The 22,763-nt window shown below is 41.7% G+C and overlaps 2 protein-coding genes across 5 annotated transcripts in view; one reads left to right on the forward strand and one right to left on the reverse strand.

Moving 5' to 3' along the window:
* RHOQ (ras homolog family member Q) overlaps nt 1-15,606 on the forward strand; it is a 28,698-nt gene extending 13,092 nt beyond the window's left edge. Inside the window, exons 3-5 of the mRNA XM_054983972.1 lie at nt 8,646-8,810; nt 10,586-10,681; nt 14,661-15,606. Coding sequence (XP_054839947.1) covers nt 8,646-8,810; nt 10,586-10,681; nt 14,661-14,816 — 417 coding nt within the window. The 3' untranslated portion in view covers nt 14,817-15,606. The remainder of the gene's footprint in view (nt 1-8,645; nt 8,811-10,585; nt 10,682-14,660) is intronic.
* The window catches only part of PIGF (phosphatidylinositol glycan anchor biosynthesis class F), a 46,494-nt gene that overhangs the window by 4,049 nt on the left and 19,682 nt on the right, over nt 1-22,763 (reverse strand). For 3 of the 4 annotated variants that reach the window (XM_054983943.1, XM_054983949.1, XM_054983956.1), the window contains one exon: nt 15,006-15,358. The exons of the other annotated variant lie outside the window; for it this stretch is intronic. In XM_054983943.1, coding sequence (XP_054839918.1) covers nt 15,245-15,358 — 114 coding nt within the window. In that variant the 3' untranslated portion in view covers nt 15,006-15,244. Of the gene's footprint in view, nt 1-15,005; nt 15,359-22,763 lie in introns of those variants that run through there. 4 annotated transcript variants of the gene reach the window in all.

A 22,763-nucleotide genomic window follows, 5' to 3' on the forward strand; every position in this document is an offset into this window, starting at 1 on the left:
CTGCTTCCCTTCTGTTTACTAATACCAGCATAGGGCTGATGGAAGTTTCAATATGTTTTTATATAAGGATCCCTCTACACCTTATTCCTGGATCTATAACAAATGGGGTTTTTTATTGTTATGTTTTACTGCTTGATGAAATAAATTTTTTTAAAAAACCTTAATACCAGCAAAGGGCAGTGGTAGGAGGCAGCATCAGGGGAGGGGCTTGGCCTCTGCACCCTCTTCGTTGGCCCTCCAGGGCAGCTGGTTGTCTGCTATGTGAAACAAGATGCTGGACTAGATGGACTGTTCATCAGATCCAGCAGAGCTCTTTTTATGAGTCTCCTGGACACTGTGTGGGTCCTCTATGTGAACTGATGTACACATAGTGAATAACTGTGGTCGAGCACAATTCTTTATTTGCAGAAGGTCCCAGGTTCAATCCCTTGTGTCTCCAATTAAAGATTCTCTTGAGCTGCCTGAGATCTTTGAGAGCTCAGTAGACAACACTGAACTAGATGGGCTGCTTGCCTGTCGCACTTAGTACAGGGCAGTTTCATATGTTCCGTTTCCATGACTGTGCAAAATCTGTTTCAGGAGAGACTTGACTCACCCGTTTACAGCTTTTTGCTGCATTTTACAGCATAAATTCTGCACCCAGCAATTGACTCTTCACTTTGTTTTGTGTGGCTTGAGTGCAATCATCTTGGTAGACTGCATCTGGAAAAGTGCATTAACAGTGATGGAGACCACTGGTGGCTCTCCATGGGCTGGATCCAGACTAACGTTTCTGTGAGCACAATGATTTCGACACTTGGAGCACCATTTTCCCACCTCCCCTACCAGCCTGATATGTCCCCTGAAATCTTATTCCTAGGGTTCTCATCTCCTCCAGGAACAGGAATTGTGGGGGAGGGTGGGCATTTCAAGCTGCTGTGCGAAGGGGAAGGGGAAAAAATCGTTCTTCATGAGCAGAAATCCTTGAATCTGTAGAAATGTCTAGCCTGGATCCAGCCCATTGTGAACAGGGCTGTTCACACAACTAAGGTCCTCCACATACATGATTGTTTGAACAATGTTTGTGTCAGCTGGACTTTATTGTATATCTGTACCCTACAAACCACTCAGATTCTTCTTATTATTGACTGGGGATGGAGAGAATCAAAACTGGTGGCATTCAGACTTCTGCCTTGTGTAGATTCTTTTCATGTCAACTCATCTGCCAAGAAATCTCTTCTTGTCTGCTATGGAACCCTCCTGTGTTGCAGAGGTTATATAAAGTGCAGATGTGGCCTGTTGCTCTGCATAAATTCAGAGGGTGTGATGATCTTTGAGCTTTCCAGACCCCAGGATCTCATTGATTAAAATACTTTTATTTCCCCAGAAGTAAGAAGCAAATTGGAGGGAATGTGGGCAAGGATCAAGCATTCCTAAAGCCTCTCCAGTACTTGGGACAGGGTCTGATTTCAAGGGAGGAGCTGTGTCTCAGTGCATAAAGTCCCAGGTTCAACCCCATTTCAAAGGATCGGTGTAGTTTGGAAAAATACCCAAGGCTATATTTTTCCATGGAAACTTTCCGCCCCACAACATCAGGGCTGTTGTGCTGTAAATCAGTCTTGTTAGAGGGTCTAAATGTGGGATATGAAGCATAGACAAACCCCACTGCTCGTACATGGAACATTTGCCTTCTTTTGCTAACATTATTTCAAATTTACATATTTAAATTATTTTTAAGAAGTTGATTTGGAAAAATTTCCAGGAAATTTTCCAATGTGTATCTTTCCAGAAAGCCCACATCTCTGGTATAGGTGACGTGAACGATAATTGCCAGTCAGAATAGACAGTCCTTGTTAGATATAAATGAATATATTCTAAATACATAAAAAAGAAGTTGGGGATTCTGGTGTCCCACGGCCAAGTAGCCTAAAACTCCAAAGGTGTAGGAATTGAACAACTACCATTTCCCATTTTAAAAAGAAAGATGAGTGCCCTAAGCACAGGAAATTTCTGCATTCCATTAAAACAAATGCATAATGTGCAAACCACACTAGTACTAGTCTGCAAATATTTCCATCTGCTCTACTTTCTAAAAAAGTTTCCTTACACATCAAGAAATCAACAGTATGCAGATTACAGACATCATTCCTTGGTACTCAACAGTCTGTAGAGCAAGACATAGAGGTAGTAGCAGCTGTCCTATGCCCCTGCTTGAGACCTATGCTATCCTCAGTTAAAACATGATGGATTCAGATATCCAGGATCAGGAGCCTGCTGGTAGCTGTGTAAAATCTTACTGACAAGCCTGTAACAATGGAGAATCATTTGCTTGTAATCACCAATCAGAGCTGGGCTTATTGTTGCCCTCCCCCTGCGTAAGTGACTGTGGAATGTGGTAGTAACTCAAATAGAATTAATTCGAAGCAGAAATTCTGAAAAACCATTGAACTGCAGAATCCTTTCGTTTGGTCTTCCTATCACCAGTCAGTAATGAGAAGGACCGTCTCCATTTTTATTCCCTTCCTACAAGAAGTACAACATTCCTGTGTGGTAGGTTAATATAGTAATGCAATTGACCAACATGGGGTTAACTTTAGAACCTCTTCATTAGTATAGGATAGATCAAGACTCTCCTTCCCACTCTCTCACAGTCCCTGTCCAGTGTTATTCTAGCAATAAACATCCTTGTTCATAGCTATAAATAAAGTGATGAGGAGTTTTATATCTGTATAAAAGGTGTTCTTATAAAAATGCAGAGAGAGAGAGAAAGTTCTAAGCCATATGCAGTACTCGCATAGCATAATCAGGAGAGAGAGACCAGTGCCACAGCAGAGCTGAGAGCTGGTATTTTAGTGTGGTTAAGAGGGTGAGCTGAGAACTACAATGTTGGTAGCTTAAATCTCACCTCAGACACAAACTCATTAACAGTGCAATCCTAAACAGAGTTACTCCAGTCTAAGCCCATTGAGTTCAATGGGCTTAGACTGGGGTGACTCTTCTTTGGATTGCACTGTAAGAGACCTTCAGCCAGTCAACATTCTTCCAGCCCACCATCTGTACCCTAGGGTCAATACTGATTTACTTTAGAGAATGATTATCATAAGAATACAATCTGATATGACTTTATAAATTCAACAGGTATCATACTATTAGGCAGGGGTGCTGAGAATGGCCACAGGTCCCCAGACAAAGTTCCCTTCTGGGCCTGTGTCCCCTTACCAAACCACAATAATGATGTGAAAATAAGTCACATGACTTGCCCAACTCCATGGACCCCTAGAGTGCAGGGCCCCTAGAAGTTTGTTCCCTTTCTTGAAGGCCCTGTTAATAGTTTTAGTTCTTGTTTCTCAGCTGGGATTATGTGGCAGCCTGATGTGAGAGTTTGAGATGTTACCTTATGGGAGCCCAAGGATGTTTTACTAAATCCATTTTGTTGGATTTAGATCAGATTCTCCATTTTGTTGGAGGAGATCAGGTGCTGTGCCATGTCCACAAAAATCTTTCTGTGTGGCACCTGTACTTTATGGCAAGATGACAACTTGTAACCTCCACCAACACAGTCCTCATCACTCCACATTTTATATATGTTCATAGGGGTGATAACACAAGGCCTTATCAGGGGCTGGGTACAAACAGATGGCTTCACGTACAGGCTTTCATTCAGATTTGGGCGTGAAATAGTTAGTTGTAATGATCAGATTATATTAGGACTGGGATGACCTGTGTTCATTCCCTTACCCAGCCATCAAATGAGGAAATTGTGTGTGCTGCCCTGAGCTCCTTGGAGATAAAAATCTAATCAATACATTTTATGTAGCTACCAGTTGCTACCTAACTGTCTGAATCCAAACTCTGTATCAGTATTACAGTTCCTCAGATCAGGCCATAACATTTTATCACAAGAGAGGTTTTATTTATTTAGTTTTGTTGGCTTCGATGCTGGTTTTTTGCCCTTAGGTTCCCAACGTAAGTTATTGTTATGCTGAGCTGCTTCCACATGATCACTGTACTGAACAGGTTTATTTTCTTTGCACATTATGATTAGAGATGGGCACAAACCAAAAAAACCTCAAACCATGTGGTTCATCGTTCGTCAAATTTCACGAACCACAAATTTTCAAGAACCTGCCCCTGGTTCATGAACCGGTTCGTTTGGTTTGTGAAAATGTCACATCCAGGTCACATCCAGAAAATCATCACTTCCGTGTCATCAGAAGGTCACTTCCGGGCCAGAAGGTCTGCAGGAAGTCCATCCCCTGTTGCCTAGGAAACTGATTGATTGGTACCAGGCTGTCTGCGGTGACGAACCAAAAAACAAACTAGCCTAAAAGTTCGTGGAGGTTTGTTAGAAATGGGATCTGACAAACTGTGGTTCATGAACCACGAACCGGCCTGGTGCTTAATTTTGGTTCGTATTTCAGTTCGTGCCCTTCTCTAATTATGACTTGAGATGGTGAAAGAGGGAGGTCTTCCCTCATCACCCTCTATTGCAAGCCCTGTTTCCACACTGCCTTGGTTTTGTGCATTCTCATGTTCCAGTGGTCCTTCCAGCCTCAAAGCTCTTTCCAGTTCTCATTTTCCAGATTTTTCACCCCTACCCCCACCCTATTTCTCTTCCTGTTTCTAAGGCTGCTCTGGCAACAGGCCAGTTTTCTTTCTAGCTAAAGGAATACAGGTGTTTACTTTTAACATGACTTTATTTTGGGCAGCTCTTCTAAACTGAACCGATTTCCCCTCCCATCTGTTCCATCCGAAATATTCTGCTGAAGTTCTTCAAATATTTCTCATGCCTCAAAAACCCACTCTCCAAGTTAGAAAGAAAGTCTTGTGTGTGTGCCTGCCTGCAGGAATGTGGTTGAGTTTTAGGGTGACAGCTTCCTGGATCAGGACCTAGTTTGATGCCTGAAAACATCAAAAGTTTCTTTGTTTGTATTTATTAATTAAAATCAAATTAACATTATAGTTGGACACCACCTGAGGCTATGCTTTGTTTATTTTTAATAACTTTATTTATATCCTCCCAATGGAGATGCAAGGTGGCAGCTTCTCTATTTTATCCCCACAACAATCCTGTGAGATAAAGTTAGGCTGAGAGTGTATGACTGGCCCGTCACCTAGCAAGCTTCCACAGCATTCGAACCTGGTTCTCCCAGATCCTAATCCAACTCTAGCCACTACACCACCTACACCACCATGGCTCTAAGCATGCATCTATATGCATCTTTTAAATTTTGTTTTAATATGCTATTTAATATGTTTTAATATTTTTTAACAGAAAGTATACCATACAGTCCCACTGTTCTTTAGTCCTTATGTGTGGTAAAACTTGTGTCTGCCCTATGGTAATGCCTTATTAAAATGTTGTTGGTGTGGACTGCTTCTTCAGGATTAGGGTATTACAAGAGTGTCCGAATTTTCATCTGCGAGATGTTGGTGAGTGTGCAGTATGCATACCTGAACACGTGAAGCCATCTAAATGAATATATTAGGACATATTAATCATTAATGGATGGCTTTAAAAAAAGGATAAAATAAATTCATGGAGGACAAGTCTATCAGCAACTATTAACCATGATAGCTAAATCAAACCTATACAGAGGCAGTGTACCTCTGTACTTGGATCCTAACTCTCCTTCCACTTGCACCATGGAAAAGGGGGTGGAGGGAACAATGATTTCCAGTTCATCCTCTCATTGCTACCCTCACTTTGACCACTATGGTGTTCCTGGGGTTCCATTCTCCCTCTGTTTGGGGTAGGGGCTGGGGGGGTCATAGAAGATTGCCCCAGGAGGGGGAAATTGGGAAAGCTCTGCTTATGCTGCAAGGGATCCTATGATCAAGCAGGGAAATGTTGGTTTATTTGTACTGCTTGTAAGCTTCTCTGCTTATTAAAAAAAATGCTGGACTGGATTGACCTTTGGTCTAATCCACAAGGCTGTTCTTATGATTTTCTCAAAAAAAAATGCAGCAATATATTATCATTTTTGCAAGATTGGGAGTCACATATCATACAGATGAGGGATAGAGGTCATGTCTTGGTGAGACTGTGAGTTTGTCCATTATTAGGGTTTCCCCTAATTGTACAAGCAAACCATATTTCCATAGCTGAAATTTCTTTCCCTCCCAGAAAGATGCTATTGTACATTTAACTGCTAGCAGTTGCGCTCCCACATAATGCATTCTTCAACTGGAACGTCATAAAATAGAACAAAAGAGTTTAAGGGCCAAGCTGGACATCACAGTGACAGCTCTGTGAATTCACATAGAGGACTACCCCCAATTGCGTAAAAAGAGGAGGCTGGGGGTGAACAACAAAAGGAGAATGCAAGTGAGAAGCACAGACACCCCCCCCCCCCGCAGGAGAGGAGGGACTGCAGCAGGCACTCAGAGGAGTTGGTGCCTGTCACCCATGTGCCTCTGTTAGAACTGGACAAGCAGAATTTCTTTCTGTGGAACTGGAGAAGTGTCCTCTTTTTCATTGAAGGTGTGTATTTCTGGCAGTTACAGGAAATTCTGTTCCCCCTCCCTTTCAGAAAGGGTCAAGTCTGTGAAGGGGAAACTCATGCATCAGCATGTGTGTTTTTTGACTTTCCCACTTTCCCCAATTGTTATCAACTGTAGAGGAAAGTGCCTTCAAGTAATAGCTGACTTATGAGTGACCCCTGCTGGGGTTTTCAAGGAAAGATTTGCCATTACCTGCCTCTGCATGGCAACATTGGTCTTTGTTAGAAGTCTCCCATCCAATTACTAAATAAGGCTGACCCTGCTAAGATCACCTAAGTCCCCTCCAATTTTCTTCCTCAGGAACTGGATAGGGGCAAAGGGGGGTGTTTGCTGTGGGAGTGAAGAACTGGTGGAAATTACTACACAAACACTTCTTCTGTTATGTATACTTGCTCACCTTTTGCTTCTGGTAAACAGGTTTTGCAGGTTTTCATATTTTTCAGGTTTCTGTTACTTTTTCAAAAACTTACAGAACCTATTTAGCCAGGGGTGGAACTTCCCCTCTCCCTAAAACATTCATATTCTAGAGAAAACAATGCCTCTCAAATCATTTTCAGCATCAGCACTCTACAACAATTGTCTTTCTCCAGTTTGTTTATTTAATTAAAATAGTTATATCCCACCTTTCTCCTCAGACTTAGGTCTGAGGTCGTCTGAAGGTAGTATGCTCCTGAAACAAAACTAGTTCATAGTTGGGTGTTTAAGATAATACTTCCCTGGATGTAATACATGAGTAGAAATTGCTAAGGCATAGAGAGAGAGAGATTTCCATTTCCCCGGTGGCTTGTTTGTCACAAGTCAGAGGCACCCTGTCTCTTGGACAATGGGAGTTGCATTTTTGGCTGTTAATAGCTAGTAGCCTCCACACATTGATCTAATTAAATTTTAAAGCTGCTGGTGCTTGCCACAATGTCCAGTCACTGTAGAGTTCATAGGTTAATTGAGTTCAGTGAAAGTTTGTTTGTCTTCAACCTGATCCTAATTATTGTGTTCTAAGAGAAAATGAACACTTTTCAGATAGTTGCTTTTTCTGAAACAACTTTTGATTTTAAACGTTTCTTTTCCACTTCAGCTCTCCCAGCCCTAATTATTTAAGCCTTTCCTTATGACTCATGCCCTGCTTTAATTGCTTCCCCCCACCCTCCATAGCTTCACTCGGTGTTCCTTCCATCCTTTGTTAGACAAGGCAACCAGAACTGAAGGCCATTTTGGTGGACTGGACAGTTTGGGGTTTAGCTGTGTATTAAGGCTGGAACTTTATAGGAAGGTCTACATGTGGCCACATTTAAAGGAGCAGACTTGCACATTCTCCTCCTAACAGATGTGAAATCGGTGGGCATGTAAGCTGCTTTGAGAATAAGAAAAATTCTTATATTAGTTCCCCGCCCCTCCAGAAAGATGATTAAGATGGCCTTAATCATCTTTCTAGATTAGAAAACTCGTTCCATAATGATGTCATGTAATTCGTTTTGTCTTTTGTCATGCACCATTTTACCTTAAGGCTGAGCTGCTTCTTTTAAAGACACTGTCAGGGCTCTAGCCTGAATAAAATAAAGAGTTTTATTAGATGATATGATGGGCTTGGTAAAACCCCAACCCAACTCACATTTAACATGTGACCCAATGTTTACTTTTAACATAATGTTGGGATTTGTAAATTGGCACCTGAATGGGTGTGGAGGCCACCTTTCCACCTGGCCTATTTTCACAAGCAGAAAGGCCCCTGTAACCCTTTCCTGCTTGTGAAAGCATTCTGGGTGGAATGGAAGGAATGACAACGTTCTTCCTGTCTCTCCCTGCATGCTTGGGGGCTGATTTGGGCCTCCCTTCCCCCATTTTAAAGTTAAGCGTCAGGTCACATGCTAAACATGAGTTGGGAATCCGCAACCCAACTTGTGTTTAGTTTATCATCTAATCAGACCCTAAGCAGCTCTTGTTTGGCTTTTGTTCTCTCTCCTAGCAGATCCATCATAGTAGTCAGTCTGCAGACTTGGTTGCAGAGCTGGACTGTTCAAGTTAAGGTCAGGAACGTAGTAAAACAATCATGTACTTATCTTGTGCTTCCTTCTCCCAGTACTGTTCAAGATCTTCAGAATAGGTGGGACAAAAATTATAACAAGAAAGCTACTAGCACCAAGTAATGTTCTTATTTCTTTCCCCAGGAAGACTATGATCGCCTGAGACCATTATCTTACCCCATGACTGACGTCTTCCTCATCTGCTTCTCCGTGGTAAATCCAGCTTCCTTTCAGAATGTGAAGGAGGAATGGGTGCCAGAGTTGAAAGAATATGCCCCCAATGTACCCTTTTTGTTAGTTGGAACCCAGGTAGGTCTGAGTGTCATGTCTTTTTTGAAAGCAAAAGGATCCTTTTCCACATCCAGCACAAATTTCTGGCCTTTGGTTTTACATTCCTTCATGATCTTGACCTGTTTTGTCTTTCTGCTCTTATTTCTCATTCTGTTCCTGTCTTTGACTTTCACTCTCCAACTCTGAAGTGAAGCCGAAAAGTCTGCTGCCTTACCTGGTGCTGCCAATTCTCCCTTTCACCTTGAATGCCTTTCTAGAACACTTGCATGCTTCCACCGTTCTCTTTCCCCTTCAGATCCCTTCTCAGAGCTTTGCTTTATGATCATACTTAGTGTTTTAAAGCATTCAAAGCACTTCACGTACATTAGTTTGGATGTCAGGGCAGTAGTTTTGATCTTCTTCATATTGCAGATGGGAGGTGATGGACTGAGAGAGAATGGGCCATTTTGACCAAGGCCACCTGTTGAGATTTGAACCAGAGAGATCCCGATCTGCAGTTCACTCCTTAGTCACTATCCTACACCAGCGCAGCTTCTTGGTCCTCCAAGGTTCCTTCCAGTTCTAACACCCTGTGACTTCAGTTCAGCTCCTGCAAGTTCCAACCACTCCTTTTCCCCAGTTTTTTACTTCCTTGTTCCCTCCAGCCAGATAGGGCTTTTTTCTTTTTCTCGTTTCCAAAAGTAGTAAGGGATTGCACCAGAGAGGATTACTAGAGTCTTCTCATCTCATTGACTTAGCTCTATACCACAGTTCTGTACTACCCTAAAAGGATGGAATGGCAAAATTGTTTGATGCAGAAATCCAAAATAAGTTGTGCCACAAGTTAAGTGAGACAGGCTGAGGTGTGCCACACTTGCAGAAGACTTAAGTCCCTCAAGCGTGTCCCTTCCACCCCATTCCTGGTCTAATTTTAAAATTTCTTTCAAACAGATGTCTATATGAATACATATTGTGCACTGTTTTAGCAACCATCAGATTCAACTGGATGATCGACATGAGCATGTGTGTCACATGCTGTCAGGGGATGGGAGAGAAATCCTCATGGTTCATCAGGAAACCAATCACATCTGTTTCCAATTTTTTTTTGCCAGATCTTGCAGGGTGGTGGGAGTGGTTCAGCTCTTTCCAGGCTCTCTGGACCCATACATGCAGGATGCTGAGTGCGGCATTGTTATTCTCCCCCCCTATCGGCAGGGTCAGTGAGGGGGGGCTGTGGGAGAAACTGCACAGTGTGTGCCCTGCCAGCTTCCCAGGCTGAGCTGTCCTGGGGAAAGAGGCCTGCCTTTTCCTAGGATACTCATTTATATTTTGGGTTCTATACTTTGGTCTTGCTGGGCTTGGATCATCTCAGTTTTAAATCTAATCATTTTAAATGGTCTTATTATTGCCGTTGTTATTGGTTTTTAAAATTATTTTGTATTTGGAAAGGGTAATTGCAAAATTGTTCTAAGATTCAGAGCAGCACTGCACGATACAGTGGAAAATGTGTTTCCTAAAGAATTTATCTGTTAATAGTTAATGTGAGGGCTGGGAGGCATTTGCAAGGAGAGGTGGGAGGAAAACCCATTCTCCCATGCAGCTGCTCTTTCCTCACCTCTCTGCACTCCCCCCCCCCAGTTATATAGAATTGGTGAGTGGAATAAGAATTAAGTACGCTTTGCCCTCCTGCTGATTCTCTTCCACGAATGTCCCACTTTTGTCACTCTCAGAAAGATATTTACTGCACCCAGTTCATTTCCTAGTACGTGATGCATGAGAAAGCACGCTTATGATTTGTGATCTTTTCCAAACAGATTGATCTTCGTGATGATCCCAAAACTTTAGCGCGGTTGAATGACATGAAAGAGAAACCAATATCTATGGAACAAGGACAGAAGCTAGCAAAAGAGGTAAGGTGGCTATTTAGAGACCCACAGGCCCCCTCTTCTTTGCTGGCCCACTGGGTTCTCCCTGGTACCCCTATTTTGAAAGCTTTTTTGACAGTTGGCATGAAAGAATAACTGCAGTGAAATAACAGATATTAACAGGAAAGCATTACATGAAAGAACCAGATCTATCCTAATATGCTTGAAACTATTACTTTGAAGTGGACTACCAGAAGCAGCAATGCAGCCTCTTTAGAAAACAGTGTGGAGGAGCAGATCACCCACTGTTCTCATACCATGAGATAGCTGTCCTTCGGTAATCAAGGAGCAAGTGCCCATCACATCAGAATTGTCAGAGTTGATTGAAAACCAGGGAAACACTTTGTGCCAGCAGCAAGCCTGAAATGTGCCACACGTGTAGATGTCATTCAGACTCATCTGTAATGACAAAATAATGTATTTTCTGTAGCTCATACACACATTTCAATTCTGCCTTTTGGGTTCCTCTAGGCCTTCACACTCACTAAACTAACATTTACATTTTGCTCATTGCACAAAAACTTGGTAGTTCACATGAATTCCTTAAGGTGATTCATACCATTGCTGTATCTAGGTCTGTATTGTTTACTCTGACTGGCAGTAACTCTTTAGGGTTTTAGGTCAAGGTCTTTCCCATCATTTACCACCTTAGCCTTTTAAATGGAAATGCCAGGGATTGAACCTCGGCGTTCCTACCTGCAAAGCAGATGCTTTACCGCCAACCCTTGCTGCCCAAACATGCAACTTCCCTCCAGATCTAATACTTGCTTCTCCTTCCCATATCTGCCATTCTCTTGTACCTGTATCTGTTCCCATTCTCTTCCCTGAACATGTTTGCACAGGATTTTTGCTACTCCCTCGAGGCATGTTGGTTCTAATATATGCTCTACCTTTATCCAGAATTGACCCTTGTTGCCACGAATGGACGTCCCAGACCTTGATTTCTCAAACATCTCCAAGCATACTGTTATAACTTTAAATTTAGTCCCCACTACTATTGCCAGAAAGAAATGCATGACCTGCTGCAGCACATGAAGGAGAGATTAGCAGAAATCCTATACGCTCTGCCCTTTTGAAGCAGAACCAAAAGACTGGTATATACGCACACATGTGCATGCACATTCACACCCTTTCCCTTCTCCAAACCTGTTCAGACTGACGAATCTGCCAGGCCAATAGCCAGACTCAGGTACTTACTGTGGATTTCTAGTTTTGTTCCAGATGTAGGTCTGCTTGTTTTTCTTGCATCTCCTTGCCTACATCCTTTCTGCAGCACAAATGCAGATGGATTTCTTGATTTGGATTCTGCATAAAACTGACCATCCTGTGGGTCTGGCAGAAGTGCTCCAGCCAGGTTTTGTCCAAATCTCTCCAGGACTTGCATTACAACTTCCTGGGTGGTCAGCCACTATTGCCCATTGCCTCACAATTCTATGTAACCTGCCTCGTAGAGTTTCTGTGAAATTAAAATGGGGCAGAGCCATGTAAACTACTTTGTGTTCCTTGGAAGAAGGGTTCGATACAAATATGATAAAGAATGCTTTAAGTCTGTAATTATTCCCAACATTGGCTCACAGTGTTGCATAGCCTCAACAAATTCTAGAAGGTACTGCATAGCATAATGAAACAAATTCATTGTTAACCAGAGCAGTTTGTAGAAGCTTTCTGGAATTTAGATAGGAGTTTGGAAGGTGGAGAGAGAGACTAGCTGTGCCATCTTGAGAAGATCTACTTAGAATCCTACTCAAATATATTCAATGGGACTTACTATCAGGAAAGTGTTCTTAGGTTTGCACTGTTTGTGTATCAGTTCCCATGGGAAAGAGAAACTATGAACGAGACACTAAGAAAATCAAAGACATATTGGATGCATACACAGAAATACGACTAGCAGCTGACTCTCTTTCAGGGGGAAGGGGGTTCTGAGCCAAGGTTCCTCCTGAATCTGCAGTGTAAGTTATAAATGTAATGATAGCTAACCGCATCTTGTTTCAGTCATCCATCTTGTCCTTCTCTATTTACTCCATTTTTTAAAAAAATGTTTATTGGTTACTAGCATGTACCAATAAAAAGAGTTGCAAGGTGAAGATGGGTTTCATAATGTTGTTGTTGACTTTATTTATACACTACATTTCTCCCCGGTGGGAACCCAGAGTGGCTCACATTTTTTTCTTCTCCATTTGATCATCACAAAAGCCCTGTGCGGTAGATTAGGTTGAGTGTGTGTGACTGGCCCGAGGTCATCCAGCAACCTTCCCTGGCACAGTGGGGATTCAGACATGGGAATCCTGGTGCGACACACTAACTTTTATGCCATGCAGGCACTAGTCAATAGATTCTGTGGCTAGAAAGGTTTTGCTGCAGTCTGGCATAACTAGCTTTACTAATCTTTGTACTGAAGAGGACATAGTCTGTATGAAGAGACTGTGCTTCAAGAATGGTGCCTGGGCTCAAAGGTTAGTTAGACTAATGCTCCATCTGTGCTCTGGAACAAGATGTGCCCTCTCTGGTCAGCAAAATTTCACCCAGGGCAATTCCTTTAGGATTTCTCCAGTGGAGAACTCTTTTACAGACCTTATGAATAAGCTGAATTCCAATCATGCCATTGGACCACCTAGGTCAGTATGTTGTCTACTTGGGATGTGCGCTTGGAAAAAAAAACACACCTGGTACTTTTTCAAATTTGGATTTCAGGAAGGACATAAATACTGATATTTGGGTCCCCCAGTAATGTTCCAGTTTTTTTTAAGGATTCCAGAATAATTTGAGTTTCATTATTTCCTTTGGGGAACTGGGGGGAGGGGTGCTGGAATGGCTGTTTTTCAGTCAAATGACACCAAAATTGCAGTACTGCCTGTCCACTAAAGACTGCACCCTCCAAGTTCCAAGTGGATTGGACCAAAGGGTCCAGTTATGGGCCCCTGCCATAAACCTCCAGCCATCCTACTTGCAGGGGGATGGATTGGGAGGAGAAAAGATCCCTGCCCCCAACAGAGAGGGGGGAGGAGGAGCCAGCCACAACCACAGTGCTACTGGTCCCCTGTGCCTGGCTCATGCCGCTGGGAGTTGCCTTCTCCAGGCTGGGCAAGATGCATGCTGGCTGAGAGCTGCATTGTCCTTGCCCAGGAAACCTGTTGGGGGTGGGGGACCAGACCCAGAATCCTTCAAATGCCATCCCAAGATATTCCTGGAAATACGTGGGACTGGATACTAGTATTCCACAGAATCCTAAATACTATTCCAGATACCTGAAAATACCAGGGATCATCTGCCTACAGAGCAGGTGCTCTAGTGCCAAGCCATAGCCCCACCCCCCAAAGCAGAAGCATTCTCTTATTTCAAGGTTGCGGTGCAGTCTTAACAGTTAATGAAGCTATTTTGCTCATGAATAAAACATAATATTAAATACTGCTAACTAGGTTGGTTCATTTAATACTTAATAATTAGAAATTGCTCTTTGGAATGGAAGACATTAAAATAGTCAGATAATTGAAAGGCTGGCAGTACCTTCAGGGCACTCAAAAATTAATACTATTTAAAATACCAGGTGAAGTGATGCTAGATTATGAAGGCTGCTTTTGTTTACAGGCTTATTGCTGCTTGAAAGTTTAATCTTTACAGAATTGCCCACATGATTCCTTTCACCCATTGAGTTTTCCTGAAATGCCTCACAATCTCAAACCCAACCATTTAAAACAACCATTTAGTTTTTATTGTGTTTTTCTTTGGAAGATGAACCTAATGAAATACATTCTAACCCTGTCACCAAAAGACAAAGTAAAGGAGTAACTTCTTTTCCTGGAGGGTCAAACACTAGAATGTTTTTCACAAGGCAAAAGAAAAAAGAAAAACAGAAGCCTTTGTTGTTTCTGTAAAAATGAAAGCCCCCATGAGCTTACAAATAGATTTTGGGGAGGACAGTCGGTGCCTGTGTAGCTATTAAAAACATTTGTTTTCTTGACAGATAGGAGCTTGCTGCTACGTGGAGTGTTCAGCTTTAACACAGAAAGGACTGAAGACCGTTTTTGATGAAGCTATTATAGCCATTTTAACTCCAAAGAAACACACAGTGAAAAAAAGAATAGGATCAAGATGCATTAATTGCTGCCTGATCACGTGAGAAGAACCTGTCAAGACAATGGCCACACCTACTGTGAAACTTCCCTACATATACATACTTCTTAAAACCCTCCTGTTAACTGATCATAAATTAATTTGGAAGCTGATTTTAGGAATTGGCACTTGGTGAAATCCAAAGGGTGGGGGGAAAGAAGACAAAATTCCATATCTGTGAAGGAGCAAGCAACCATCTGTTCCAAATAATTTATTAGGACTGGAAGGAAAGTACAGTCTCTCAGGGGTAACACAATTTAAGACACATGACAGATGTATCATCGTGTTGCCGTGGCACGCAAATCATGCTGTGAAAGGAGGTGCAAGGCCCAATGACGCTTTGAAGATGTATGGATAGCTTTGACCCACACGGAAGTCTCTGCACAGTCTTTATGGAATCGGCACAACAAAAAAGCCTTCTCTTCTTTGTGTCTATTATCTGCTTTTGTATGTAAGCTGCTTTCTATTCCAGTATATCCACAAAGGTGCAATGAGGAGACCAGCCACATAGCCAAAGGTGGCGCCGAGTGAACAGGAAATGGGCCACACCTAAGGGAAGAGAATGCTGTGTTAGGTGGGAAGGGGAAAGGAAGACATTGTGGCTTTATAAGCACAAGGGTTTGGGTTGTAATTTACAGAAGAAACCAAAATTCAGTACAGGATCTATTTTAGAGCTTCATGTGCTTTCTTGGAGAATGCCAAAAGTGTTAGCAGTCATGCATTTATTATGAACACTAAATGTTGTACAGTTTTTCATTAACATGCATTAAAATGAAAGTAGGCTTCTGGCTATTATAGCTGATGCTTGATAATTTCCCCAAACCATGCAAGAAGCTTGTAGGCCATTTCACCTGTCAGTTTTGGAGGGCCAGAGCTATTGAAGTGCTTCCTGCTTCTCAATGGATTTGTTAGTCTTTAAACAGATGTGACAGTGGCTGGTTAAAACAATTTGTATTGATTCCCCCCGCCCCCAACCAGGCATTCTTACATTGACTGCAAAGCACAATTAAATGAAGCAGGACAGGTGTGGGTGGTTTGATGACATGTCACCCTCCTCAAAGGGAGTACTAAGGTCCAGAAGAGGCAGTGTGCAGCCCACCTCTTCAGATCACAAAAGCTGCCTCTACCACCCTGCTAAGCAACACACTGTCTGCAGACTTTCTATTGAGTTTCTGTAACCCCCCACCAAGACATCTGGGAAATATGTTAATTTGAAGACTTGAGAACAGAATGTGAGAACGGCCTGTGCAGAATCAGACCATGGGAAACAGCAGAGGTCAACCAGCCAGCCCAGTGAACTCACCAGCAGTCCAAGGTGTAGGTGGCTGCTTTTTAGCAAAAATGACAGCCATCACCTTGTTAAAGGAACCTTAGCTGATTAACTGTATGAATTGCAACTGGTGAATTAACCAAATAAATATTTTTAAAACAATTGTTTTAAAGAAAAGGTACACTTTAATTTTAGAAGATGCATGTGTATGTAGCAGCAAACACCACCATAGAAGAGGCATTTTTGTTTGTGTGTGAGAAAAGGGAGAATACCTCTTATAAGATGGCTCATGCTGTCTGGATTTTTTTAAAAAAACAAACAAACAAGCACTTATATTTAAAATAATTAAGGTGTGCTTTTAAAGTGTTGCCTAATCAAAAAGGGCAGGGTTTTTTTAGTTGATCCAGAAATTTCTGGATAATTTAACCAATAAATTGTTTAATGCTGCAATCTTATGTGCAACCATGTGAGAATAAATCCCAATGGGGAACTTACTTAGGATTGCACTTGTAGCTAAAAAAAGTATCATAAGTGAATACTACACACATTTCCAATAAATAGGCAGACAGCAGAGTTCCTTAGTTTGGCAAATCTTTGCCATACTGATTGCGAGGCATGGTATACCTATAACAATAACAAACTATGGGGGAAAAGAACAGGCCTGGGGAAATTCTTGTCCTTGTGGACTTTCCATCCCCTCAGTATGGCTTGAAAACTAACAATTTTGGCTTTTGTGGTTATGTCTGAAGCTCCAAAATGTTTGTTATCTTGCATACAAATCAGGATTAAACTATGGCTTGCAATCCCTTACTGGGAAGGAACAAAACAAACCACTGTTTGTTGTTTTATCAGCATAGTTTGCAATGAAAGTGGAAATAATCTCTGAGCTGCATGCAAGGGAATGATGGAGGGGTACACATAGCTTGAGGATCCCCCCTCAGTCTCATTTCCATAATGATAAACTGTGGTTTGTTGTTACAAATGGACCTTGCCTGATTTTTTCCTTCTTTAAGTCAAGTCCAGCTTATGCTATGTTGTGATATTATTGCAATGGGCAATGAGGAATGAATTTGCTGTCTGAAGTGGAAGGAGTTACAGGAATAGTAATTTTATGCAGTTCCACCCACTTTTAGCACAAAGGTTCCAGTGCAAAAAGACCACCAATGGGAAAGAGATACCTCTCAAAAATGCAAATGGCTTCTGCTGCTTGCCAGGTTGTTTATAGTGTATAATCTCAGTAAAGCAATTTAAATGCATTGTCGAAGGCTTTCACGGCCGGAGAACAATGGTTGTTGTGGGTTTTCCGGGCTGTACTGCTGTGGTCTTGGCATTGTAGTTCCTGACGTTTCGCCAGCATCTTCAGAGGTGTAGCACCAAAAGACAGAGATCTCTCAGTGTCACAGTGTGGAAAAGATGTTGGCAGGTCATTTATATCTACATTTATATCTACCCCTCCTGAGCAGATATAAATGACCTGTCAACTACAATGCCAAGACCACGGCAATACAGCCCGGAAAACCCACAACAACCATCAATTTAAATGCAATTTCAGACTTGAAATTCATAATATCAACGTATATGTTAAATATATAATTTGGATAATATTTAAGAAGCCTAAATTGCTGAAAGATTCAAGACATTTTACTGACATCCTGTAAAATCAAATGAAGTAAAGATTTTAGTATCTCCATAAACTGGATAAGGAAAACTGAAACAACTTTAATGGAAATGCATGTATAGAAATGCCCAAATTTATTTACATTTTGTCTAGCACAGTATCTTTCAACCTGTGAATGCAAATTGTGGAGTGACACTGCTTGGCTTCCTGGAAGTTCTCTACAGCCACATGAATGGGAAACTTGCTACTTTAGAAATTAAAGATCCTTAGAATGATAGGTTGTATGTCAGGTCAAATAACTTTAGTGCTAACACAACGATTCTGCAAACTTGCAGAATGCCAATAAACCTGGATGCAAAGTAAAATCATGTTCTACCCAAAAAAGCGCTGAAGAAAACAATTGCATGTGGCTTGTTATGATCTTCCAGTGCCAGAATGATTATAGTGAGACAGTCACCACAAAAGACACACAATGATTCTATTATGATTATCAGCTAAATGCTGAACATGGTTAGTTCATGCTTGTTCAATGACTTTAAAGCCCTATGCAGACATTCTCAGCAATTGTAGTGGGCTGGTTCTTACCAGCTTTTCTGCTTGCCTGCACCCGATTCTCTTCCACACTGAACTCCTTTTCCCATCTGACTTTTCTTTCTCCAAATCCCATGATAGCATAGCTTTTTTGGTGGCCCCTTCTCGTTCTTCTGCCAGGAGAAAATTCAGTAGGGTCTAACCCACTGTACCTCCCCACCTGATACTCATGCATTGAAATTATCTTTTAACAGAGGACTACATATGTAAAGCCCAAGTTGTGTAGGTCCAATCTGTGTGGCTATTACCACTCAAAACTCGGCCTATGCATGTCAAGATGCATTATGCTGTAATATTCCACTGAACAGGTCAGGCAGGGCTTAGGTAGGCATGCCAGGGATAAGAAGCAAAGAAGTGAAATCCCAATCTTCCTCCAAGCAAACATTAAAGGATATCCGCCTAAGGCTTAAGCTGGTTGAAAGTTTTCAGTAAAGACTTGACTTGGCACAAATGGCCCTATCCTGCCTTGACTATTCAGGCAACCCCAAAAACTAATTTTAAAAACATATGAATGCACGTAGAAAAAGATTAACTCCAGTTGTGAAAGACACTGGCCTGGTACATCAACAAATATCAAGCCAAGCTGCAACCCATGAAGTAAAATAGTACGCTGTAGCATGGTTTGACTGCTTTGTCCCATGGGGTACAGGCCATGCTCACTGTGCCTTTTGCAAGCTACAGCCACTATGTATTTTGCTCATCTTTCTAATAGGCACAATTTGCATTTTTTACTCATCTCTACAACCAATGAAGCATAACCTAGGCATGTGAGAAAAGAATGCCAAACTCTCTTTCTCCAGCTTGGAGCTCTTGTCACATCCCTGCATTCACCAGATCCCCCAAACTTTTAAGTAAGAATTCTGGGAGAAGGGACAGGAGAGAGAGCTAGTTTTCTAGCCATTAACCTTTGCACCATATGTCAACTTTTCTTTTGCAAGCTGGAATTTAGTGCAATTCAGTCTTCCCATACTTAACATTCACATTCCCGCACAAGTGAATTTTGTGTTAGATTGCATTAACGCAGAGGTCCTGAGGAGTACAGAAAGATGACAACCATCATCTTTATATGAGGTGCCTTAGGTACTCTCTTGACCTTAAGCCTTCCCTTCACAGTTTCAGAAAGATCACTGGTTACTGTTCTTTTTCAAACCAAAGATTTGCTTGTTCCCATTCATTAACATGGCACTGAGTACCTTCTGCCAACTCTTGAGAGGCTTTTACATTAATAAAAATGTATATTAAATGCTAGTGTATTGTACTGCATAGCCTAAAGCTGTATCTTCACTGGATATTTTCATTCATAATAAAACTCAATTTTAGCAAGATCTGACCAATCATTAGAAGAAAATTAAAGTGGGGCAATGGCATACCTGTGTTTGCAACATAAATTGTTACATATTTCAGCAGTATTTATAACCTCAAAGCAAGGGATATATGAATCACATACTGTTCCCTTAGCTGGGCAATGGCTTGATGTGTTCCTAGTGATGGTATGAAGTCTTTCCCTATGTTACAGTACCAAACAGCCAGCCCTATGTTATAGTTTCCCTATGTTATAGTACCACACACACACGCGTGCGCGCGCATGCACGTGAATGATCTCCAGATTGTGATTCTGAAACATAGAGAACATCACAAGACTCCGCATTACCTTCCCGGATAAAATTCTGCCTTCTTCTCCTAATGGTTTTGAAGGGGTATTTTGGCACTGATCTTAACAATGAGTCAGTATAACTAGGTTGTCTGTTTTAACAAGGATTCTTAAAACAGCCACAAAACTCTGGTCAAATGGTATCTGCTTTGTTTTGTTTTAGCTACACTTCATATTTATTAGGGGTGTGCACCTGAATCGGATACCTGAAGCGCACACTCCTAATATTTACTAACCACAGTTAAGAGAATACCCATTGCAAGTGCACCAGCCCAAAGAGTTTAGCACTATCACTGAAGACTTGCCACGCACACTGAAGTCTTCATGGGAATCTTTATTGTTTCTCCTTGATGAATTGATATCTTGGACATCCTTTGCTCATTATCTTTATATGCACATTTTAAGTGGATGGGCTGGCTCAAGGTTGATTCAGCCTTCCATCCTTCCGAGGTCAGTAAAATGAGTACCCAGTTTCCTGGGGGTGTTAAGTGTAGATGACTGGGAAAGGCAATGGCAAACCACCCCGTAACAAAAAGTCTTCCAAGAAAACATTGTGATGCGACGGCCCCCCGTGGGTCAGTAATGACTCGGAGCTTCCACAGGGAACTACCTTTACCTTTACTGGATGTGTCAAATACTACTAAAATGTTTTCTAGCAAGCACAGACTTTTCTCACCAGAAAAAAGTACTTTCTAAATCATCACTTTCACATTCTCTGTCACCTTTGTAAGAAACTGGCAGGCACTGCTAAGAAACGGGGGAACCTAGCCTTTGCATTAGGGAATATTTAAGGGATATTTCGAGAGAAAGCACTTCAAAAGAACATGGTGACAAGAATTATTCAATAGAGCTGTTCACACATGGTGTTTTTAAAATCAGCGTCCTCTTTTCCTTGCATGTTACGTAAATTAAATGAGCGGTGGTTTTCTTGTTTTGCGTTGCCTTGAAAAGGTTTAGATCAGGATACACATCACTGCAGTGCTCATTCGTTACGCTTTGAAATTGCATCTCTCAAAACAAGAACTCTACAACAAATGCATTTTGAAACCTGGTATTTCCAAAAACAGGTTGCAACAGAGCACTGGACCCTGATTGTTTTAATTTAAAGGGGGGAAAACAGCGTGTGCAGACAAATCCGTCAGCTCACCTAAACTGGGTCATGAGATCCAGGGCTACTGGCAGATTTTGAAAAATAAATTACGGTATTTTTTAAAGCTTCCATTATGCCTTTCTGCTGCCAATTAGGGCACAAGGTGGTTCCAACATTCACATGCAACAAACATGACGCCACTAGGAAGTCTAAAAAATTTTGATGAAATATTAGTCTACCCTTTTCAATGGCTATCACAAAACAATCACTTCTAATGGTAAAATAGTTGCCATGCATGATGACAAAAGCAGACCCACCCACAGATGAAGACAGGCAGCTCAGTATACTTGGGGAATGCATGGGGTACGTAATGGTTAGAATTTCAGACTACGAAATAGAAGGGCCAGGTTTAAATCTGCACTTTGCCATGAAGCTTAAGAGGTGATTTTGAGCTAGTCACTCTCTCACCCTGACCTACCTCACAGGGTTTTTTATGGGAATAAAAACAGAAAAGACAACCATGTATGCTGTCCCAAGCTCCTCAAAGGAGGAGGAAGATGGAAAGGAGTTGAACAGAAAAAGATTCCCCCCACAACCGAGAAACAGCCAGAGAATGTTGAGAATTGGAGCCTCAATCGGAGTCATCTAAAAGGAGAGGGAAATACCTGAAAGCATATAGAATCGGGGGGGGGGGGGGGTTCCACTTAGCCCCTTAGCACCCTACCATGAAGAAAAGACATTTGACTGATTCCATCTGTTTAGTTTAATTTTCACATTCATTCATTAAACAATGTTTGAAAGCATCATGGGAAAGAGGTATCCACCTAACTGGGGGTGTAGAAGAAGAAAGCCTTAATCTCCAAGCTGTGGCTACTTGGACATTTGGATCTGGACCGCTGTACAAGCTATCACAGTCCAACTCCCACAGTGATGGGTCAATAAGCCTTCTACTACACCACTACTAATGAATATCAAGAAGCACGGCATGTAACAGGAATTTGTCAGGATGTCAAATAGACAGCTATGCTTTGAAAGGGACTATAATTTACTTGTCTATAAGATTTGTATTCTACCTTTCTATTCAAAAATATACAAAGCAATTATGTATAGTGCACTTGTGTATTACATGAAGGGCAAAATAATGTCTCAAAGCAAGCTTTAAGAATAAACAGTATTAATTTCTCTTATCTGTCATGCTTGAAGAAAATCTAAATATGTCTATTTACCTCGTGCCAATCCAACAAGGGAGGTTCAATGGAAGAGGGCTTTGCATATGGGCCATTTATTACCTGGCATTTCTAGTTAAAGGATGTTGGGTGTCCGCCAGGTGTTAGGAAAGACCTTCTCTGTCTAAGCCAGTTTGGTGCAGTGGTTAGGAGCACGGGACTCTAATCTGGAGAGCTGGGTTTGATTCCCCACTTCTCCACTTGAAGCCAGCTGGGTGACCTTGGACTAGTCACAGCTCTCTGGAGCTCTCTCAGCCCCACCCACCTCACAGGGTGTTTTGTTGTGGGGATAATAATAACATACTTTCTAAACGGCTCTGAGCAGGCATTAAGTTGTCTTGAAGGGTAGTATATAAATTGGTTGTTGTTGTTGTTGTTAAGGTTCTGGAGAAATGCTGTCAGTCAGGGATAAAGCAGGAGTTGCTAACTTTTCTTTAATGAGAGCTACTTCTGAGTAATGAATCATATATCAAGCTATTCCTCCCTGCCCGGCAAGTTACCAAGTTCT

This window comes from Eublepharis macularius, chromosome 1 (genome assembly GCF_028583425.1).
Source record: "Eublepharis macularius isolate TG4126 chromosome 1, MPM_Emac_v1.0, whole genome shotgun sequence".
Classification (NCBI taxonomy): domain Eukaryota; kingdom Metazoa; phylum Chordata; class Lepidosauria; order Squamata; family Eublepharidae; genus Eublepharis; species Eublepharis macularius.